At 32.4% G+C, this 8048-nt stretch overlaps 1 protein-coding gene across 2 annotated transcripts; it reads left to right on the top strand.

Annotated features, from left to right (window-relative positions):
* Positions 1-2584: 2584 nt before the first annotated feature.
* Positions 2585-7509, top strand: LOC114319058 (uncharacterized). 2 transcript variants are annotated; one of them, XM_082884742.1, is made up of 4 exons: positions 2585-3058; positions 3862-4261; positions 4984-5172; positions 6941-7509. In XM_082884742.1, the coding sequence occupies exons 2-4, from the start codon at positions 4016-4018 to the stop codon at positions 7022-7024; spliced, it is 519 nt and encodes a 172-aa protein (XP_082740868.1). In that variant the 5' UTR covers positions 2585-3058; positions 3862-4015; the 3' UTR covers positions 7025-7509. The 2 variants fall into 2 exon arrangements, with proteins under 2 accessions (XP_082740868.1, XP_082740869.1); XM_082884743.1 differs by having other exon boundaries at positions 2595-3058; positions 3866-4261.
* The last annotated feature ends 539 nt before the right edge of the window (positions 7510-8048 follow it).

The raw sequence follows: 8048 nt of genomic DNA, 5'->3' as shown, positions 1-8048 counted from the left end.
CTTTAGGCACAGATCATTCGCTAGATTGTTTTGATATATTCTTCGTTTTGGTAAAGTCTTTTTCTCACATAATTTATTTATTTTTATTTTTTATTTTAAGATGCGGAATTTTTTATTGTCACAAAAGTATATATATATATATATATTTTTTTTAATTTTAAAAGAGGTTCAACAACCTTCAAAAGTGTTGACATCTCAATTTTTTTTTTAGTCCCAGAATGGTTCTTGAATAAAATTATTATCAACTGGTATGGTTCTTGAAGCATTTTTATTTATTTAATAATTAAAATATTAGTATAATTCAAGACTATAAAACAGTTGATGCTTCATACTATTAGTATTGCTGTTAAACTTTTATTTGATGTTACTTGAAGGTTGTGTTTTGTCAAGTTTATATATGGCTTATAAGTTGGCTTCTTGACTTATTACGAAAAAATGTGTAAAGAGTAGAGAGGTGATGTGACCTAAATAACCAAATAATAAGTCAATAAATAAGCCACTTTCCAAAATCGCCCTCGGGTTACAAGTTTGATTGATCCAAATGTTTTGGCTTTTATAGATTTTGTGGATGATTTACTTTCTTAGCTTTGTTACCCCTTTGGGGCTGAATTTTTGTATTCTTTGTATCATCTTGATGTTTTTTTTAACAAAGCCTGCTTATTTATGATGGAAAAAAATTTATGCTGAAAGCTCCTCATATTAATTTTGCCATGGACTACTAGATTTGTTATGTTAATCAAAAACAAAGAATTAAAGTGTTGACATCGCAGTTTTTTTTTTTTTTTAGTTCCAGGATAGTTATTGAATAAAATTCTTATCAACTGGTATGGTTTTTGAAGTATTTTTATTTATTTAACAATTAAAATATTAGTATGTTTCAAGACTACAAAGCACTTGATGTTTCATAATATTAGTATTGTTGTTAAACTTTTATTTGATGTTACCTGTAAGTTGTGTTGCGTCAAATTTTTTATTGTTATGCTTCTAATTATGCCACAAGCTCTTTATGTTTGAATAATTGAAGATGGTGGATTTGACGGCCAAGGATCTCATATTTTTTTTATTAGTTTAAATATGTTCTTAATTTTGAAGCTTGTTTCTTTTAATGGGATTAAGTGAGAAACATGGGATAATGTACTACTAATGATTATGCAAGATCTTACATTTTAAAGATTTAGCAGTCTCATCACTGTCTAATGAAATCATGTATGATGTAGTCAATAATTTTTTTCAATTAACTTTTTCTTCAATACCTATTTATTTAACATGCTTAATTATATGATTTCTTATGTTGCTTTATGTGAACAAACTGTAAAGGTTCTTCCGCTCGTGAAAGTCAAAGGAATTGAACCAATCTTTTATAATGCCAATTCACTGATTGTAGTGATGGATGCATTTGGTAAGTCTCGAAGGCATTTGGAAACGTCGTCCCTTTTTTAACACTATGTAAAAAGAAATGCATGACTTCATATTGCCTTTTCTATTTAGTTCTAAGATACTCCATTACAATTCAAGGCAAATTGTTTTGAAGGGAAAAAACTGGTTATCTACAATACACTTATGAAGGTGGCGAACCTTAACTAGGTGTCCTATCTTTTTGGTTTTAATACAATAGTTTGTTTTGCCTCTTGGCTTTTGTTGGCAATAGTTTGTTTGGATTTTCTCAAGTGTTACATTTTTTATGGTAATTTTTTTTGAACGGTTTTTTTATTTTTATTTTTAGCCTTCTACGAGGAGTCATATGTACTTTGATCATAAAAAAATTGTTCAACTGTGAATGTGATAACTACTGGTAAATTGGGGAAGACAATGGTGTTTTTATCAAGAAGAGTTATGTTAGAAAAAATTTTATGTTCAATTTCTCTTAGGCTTCGTTTGGGAAGTTGCTATTTTAGTAAGCTATTTTAGTTTTTGGCTATTTTAGTAGGCTAAAATTTTTGTGTTTGGGAAGATGATTGGATTTTTTTATAGTTTGATGTGATGTTTGTGAGAGAAAAAGTGAAATGATTATGGGTTTGATGTGATATTTTGTCTTATTAGCTATTTTAGCCTATTTTATTTTTTTTGTGAATTTTAGCCTAAATCAGGCTATTTTTTTTCTTCCCAAACACCCCCCTTAATTCATAGTTATTGATTTTCTTATTTCTCATAAACATTTTGAATGATTTTTCCTATTATAATTTATTTTAATTGATTTTTTAAAATCAAATTCAAACATTGGAGCGATTTTGTTGTAGGTGGCTGATCAATATTCAAAACGTTGTAGTTGTGTTTTTTTTGTTTTATGTGTTTTAGTGGTTGGTCTTTTATTCTAGGCTTGGTTTGGAAAGTGGGTTGGTTTTTGAATTTTTGACTTTTTTGGCTATTTTAGCCATAGTTAAAAAGTTTAGTTTGGGAAAGACTTTTTGACTTTTTGATTTTTTTTATTTTTTTTTGTGAGAGAAGATTGTAATGATTATGAGTTGGATGTAATATTTTGTTTTTTATGATTAAAATAATTTATTTTGTCTTTTGTGACTAAAATAACAAAAAAAAATCCAAAACCTAAGTTGCCAAACAGAGGCTAACTGCATGATTAGTTTGTTTTTTTTTTTAATAAACTACAATAATTATTCTTTTGCAAAAATGCTCCGTAGCTCGAATAACTGATCCCTCTCTCTGATCCTCTCTCTCTCTGTGGCCCAATCTCACCTCTCATCCTTCTCTCTGATTCGATTTCACCGGAGAGGAAAAGCGATCTATGGCTGTGAGGAACCACGATCTATGGCTGTGTCAACATATTTGGATTTTGATTTTAGATTTGGGTTTTGATTTTAGATTTTGGGTTTAAGTGAGAGAAAAAGATGAGTTTGCTTTATATGGTGGCTATAATTAAAAACTGGGTTTAATGAAGTGGTATTGCTCTGTACAAATTCCTCCAAAATCTTCTTCGTTCCAGAAATCTCTTTTGCGCTCCAAGCTTGATTGCAGAATTCTATGTCCCTTCTTGCCTTCTATTCAACATTTGTTTTGCCTTTTCACAAATCCTAGACATTGGAAGCTTCTGTGCATCAAGAAGGTATAAACCTTTGTCTTCAACATTTATATATATATATATATGTATATGTACATGCAGCAATTATTTCATGGAAGTTCGAATTTTTGTTTGATTTTATCTGATTTGGGTTTCGGTTTCGATTTCAATTTTGATTTGTGGTTGTGGGTTTGGTGTAAAATTCCCATCTCTCTTTCTCTGTTGTTTTTTGTTTTGCTTCATTCAACAGTCTAGAAAGAAGGGAAAAAACAGAGGAAGAAGGAAGGAAACGAAGGAAAGCACACAAAATATTTTTTTTTAAAAAAGTACAAAACGACGTCGTTTTGGCAACTCGAGCCATTCGGGCCGCGGATGATTCGAGCTACATAGCGGGGTTGATTCTTTTGTACCAAAATCTTTATGAAAAATGTTTGGTAGCTCAAATTTTTGTGGCTCAAATGGCTCAAATCTGTCAAAATGATGTCGTTTTAGACTCAAAATTTGTCAAAACGACGTCGTTTTGACAGATTTGAGCCATTTGAGCCACACAATTTTGAGCTACCTGGCATTATTGAATCTTTATTTACCATTCCTCTTATGGGTGAAGTTTGTCATTTTGAATTGATTTGATATAATTGAGTTCTATAACACAATAAAATTATTGTTATTTTGAATTAATTTATTTTAATTGAGTTTTGTAAAATGTGCAATACCAAAAAAAAATTTGAGAGGCACAGATTATTCCTAGTTTGTTTATAGCACACGTATATATGTTTTTACTTAATGTTTCAATAAGGCTTGTTTGGTAACCCATTTTGATTCTTTTGTCATCCTCCTCAATTCTGAAGACAGAGTTCCCAGGCATTTTTGAGCAAAGAAGTAACAACCAATCTCACAATTGGGGCTATGTTATCTTTGCTCTTATGGGGTGAACAGGTTGGTTTGTCGGCACTGAAATAATTCGAGGACTTGATTGATAGTTAGACCGTCTTTTTGGTAACAATGCTTCGAGTTGGCAGAGCAGTATTCCCATTGCATAGACAGATGCATACACTATCCCGTGACGATCCTAGCGAAACCCTAAAGAGGAAGGTTGCTGAGTTGGAGAAGATGAGGAAAATGAAGAACCCTAGGAAAAATCAGTTATTTGTACAAGTTCCGGAGCCAAAAACATTCCTTGACACAGCGACTATGCCGATGATTCTCACTGCTGTCGGAGTTGCACTCTTTGCGAAACTCCTGATGATGGTACGTACGCTTAGTTTAGATGCATTTCTTTGTGCTTATCTGAACCAAATTAATTTGTTTGCCAAATGCGTAACCTCTATATCAGTTTGCTACTCATTGGTAGTAGTTTGATGGGTTTTTATTTATTTTAATTAAGAAAGTTGAAAACAAAAATTCATGGGTTTGAATTTTTGTCTCAACCTTCCATTATCGCGAATCTAAAAGTTAGCCAAAATCTATCTATCGGATTGCCTAATGGGAGATACTCTCAATAGGGCAGAGCCCCATTGATGTTTGTGGCAAGGTTTCAGGTAATTGTGTTGGTGGGACTGTACTGGTTATAGTTCTCGGGTGATTATTCAGTATTCCGTATGCACACATGGTGGTGCTCCATAAGGTTTTAATTGGTAGAGAGGGGTAGGAGCGCATGATTTGTGTTGGGGATAGGAGAATAACATGGAGTATGCCCATGTGGTGTTCCGGGATTATTGAATAATTTCTCTTAGTTCTCTAACCTTCTGAGATATTTCAAGATATGATTTGGTCATTATTGACCGAAGTTTCATCCACTACTAAAATGGCATACCTAATAAAGTTTGGAGCTTAAATGTAGAGGTTTCATGCTGTTTCTTTTGTGGATTATTCTCTTTGACATCAATTTTGCTTGCCTGAAAAGCACGTCAGTCAATTTTTTTGATTCTATACTTGACAATATTAATGTGATTAATATGGTGTATTGGCAGTATGATGAATCCAAATCCCAAGAGATGATTGAGCGCAAAATAGAGCATGCTCCTGCTGGACAAGGCACAGTTAGGATGCTTACTCGTGAGGAGTGGGAGGAAATTAAAGAAGTGAGGCCAAGGACTCCGTTTGAATCAAAGCTCGCTCGTCCAAATGCACGAATAAGAACTGGAGAACAATTACACAAGGTGAAGCTCAATTCTTGTGTCATTTATTTTTTTCTTTAAATACATTGAGGTGGCCTAATTAGTTATTTCAGAGTCTTGCTGATACTACATTGAAAGGGGTAAAGGTGTTCTCCAACATCCTAATGAAAATTGATTGATAAATTGTGTTCAGTGGCTGCCTCTGTTAAATGGTCTGGAATAATTGCTTATTAGATTAGAAAATAAGTCGTGGTAATGTCTCCATTTTCTTTGATGGCCCATGATGGAGGGTCCATTCATGGTAAAATTTTGTTAGAGTTCCATTTTAGGAAAACTGAATGTGGTGCTAGTTTTTGGTATCTTTGATGCCTCTCAAATACTAGGCACTTTGTTTCTCATTTAACCTCAGGCAATTGAATTTTGTGCTCCATTAGACATATTTATCTTGTTATTTTGTCTGTGGGTTTTGCAACATATATTTTCTAAAAATTGTTGAGATAGTTTTGAGGCACTTTGCAGGTTAACATGAGAGGCCACAGTATTATATTAATTGTGTGCTCTAATCCTCTACACGTATGCACTTTATTTACTTATGATTAGCACAAGACCAGAGGTGTATATGCTTGCTGTTTTATTTGTTTTAGTGTCAGAGACTTGCAGAAATTCTCTTCTCCACCAAATTACATGATAATATCAAGATCCAGCTATTACGGTTTGTATGGTTTCTTTTCTTGGGAAACGAGCCTCTATTTCTTAAGAATTAATACTCGTCTGACATGAATTTAAGATCCCTAATTATTTTTTTGAATTCAGAACCACCTTTTCTTTTTTATATGCATCTTTTATGTGTTTGTTAGGCAATGGCACGTTTTTAATCTTATATCCTGTTTTTCCTTATAACCTTTAGCACTTGTGGCATTTTAATATGTTGTTTACAATGACTGTAGTAGTAGGGAACTATATTTGCACCATGCTCCGTTCTTTCCACATCTAACCTCAACACAATATGTGAACCTTTTCAATATTCAGTCTGCCTTACTGCCTCCTGAGAAGGCTCAAAATTAGGCTCTTGAGTTTATTGAACAAAATCTAGTGTAGTTAGAATTAGCAGCCAAGTTTCTTAACCCAGGTCTGTTACCATGGTGGAAACACTGACCGCATTGCTCTATTTCTATCGTAGCTGAAAACAGTTTACTATGGTAACTGATGGAACTGATGATGACATTTGTAGCTCAGAGCAGCAAATAACAGTTCACTGTTTGTATAACCAAATTAAATGGATTGTGATTTGGGTACGTGCTTAGTTCCATTCTTCAGAAAGTATGCATGTGTGCTTGTGTGTTATATATCAATGTTATGAAAATCAGACCAGACTTGTCCATATGAACCACAAAACTGCTTTGAACACAAACTGCCCTCCTTTGTTAAAGCTGATTAGATCTGTGGTTGAACCAGTCACTCGTTCAAGCTGGCAACGGTTTACTTTGACCGACTGTTTTCTAAACTCCTTTAAATTTTGGCTTAGGGCTCTTTCAGCCCTCATTCCGTCATTCAGTTTTTTCATCCTCATTCAGTCTTCACTCCTCAAACCCCCATATCAGTGACGGATGAAGAATCTGTGTTTAGTTTATTCAATTTTGTGCATCTATGATGCCTTTTTGTAATTTTAATACTTGTATTTTTTTAATTTAAATTTTGTAATATATTTGAGACATTTGATCTTAGTTGATCCGGCATTTGAACCAATGGCGATTTAATCCATTTTTCCGGTTTCCCTGACCATTTGTTTTTATTTACTTGTTTTGTGCAGGATGATTTGAAGGATTGGACTATTGATGTGCTCACAGATGCACTAACACGTGCCGAAGAAACTGTCAGACACAGGCCCAAGTGAATTCGTTTAAAAATAGGTATATTTACTTGTTTTATTATTGTACATGATTGCTTGGTAGGCTTTGAAAATCTTCGAAGTTGTTGATGCTTGACGTTCATGTTCCTGCTGCAAATGGCAAAACAAATGCAACTGCAATGCTATGTAGCCTCCAATTATAAAACATTTGCAGCTGCCAAGTTTTGCAGTGTCACCTTCTTACGGCCGTGTGCAAGTTGTATTTTTTGTTCGTTGTTCACCCTAGTGTTCCAGAATCACCTAATAATTTGTTGTGTCCGAGAAGTTATATAATATTCCTGGAATCTTATGTGCCCACGCCACAATAGGGACATGTCTCCATTTTTGCAAAGGGAATTAGTTGCTGATAAACAGTAGGCTTGATCGAAATATTTTTATTTTTAATCAAATGCAAGTCGCATCAAAAGATTTCATTGTAGTATTTTATTTTTGGACGGATTATACTAATAGTTCTTATAGTTTTGGGACTCGTGTCACTTTGATTCTTAACTTTTCAATTATGGCACATTTGCTCCTGAATTTTGAATCGTGTTTCAAATAAAGATAATTGAAGATACCATAACTATTGCTTAATTTCAAGGGTAAAATTGTCAATTTGATAAAATATAAACTAATTTGATCAAAATAAATGTTAAAAAAATATTTTTAAATTTTCTTTCTACCTATTAAAGATAAAATTATGTAAAATTGATAAATCTTTTAGATATTTTTTTTATTTATTTTTACCAAATTAATATTTATTACGTGTTTGGATGATGATCATGTAATGGATGACTGTTAGGATTTTAATGTGTAATCGATATATTTAATATATGAAATATTTTTAATTTTGGATTTTTTGATTTAATGGATTGGTTTAATACTAATATTAATATTGTCGTCATATTTGATTTTTGAAAAAATAAAAGTTAATTTAATGTAAATAAAAATAATCACTTATTACATGATCATCATTTAAATACATAATAAAAATTAATTTAATAAAATAAATAAATAAATATTTAAGAGA

Source organism: Camellia sinensis, chromosome 8 (genome assembly GCF_055761805.1).
Source record: "Camellia sinensis isolate YWXY chromosome 8, ASM5576180v1, whole genome shotgun sequence".
Classification (NCBI taxonomy): domain Eukaryota; kingdom Viridiplantae; phylum Streptophyta; class Magnoliopsida; order Ericales; family Theaceae; genus Camellia; species Camellia sinensis.
This window is presented reverse-complemented; position numbering and strand designations above follow the sequence as displayed.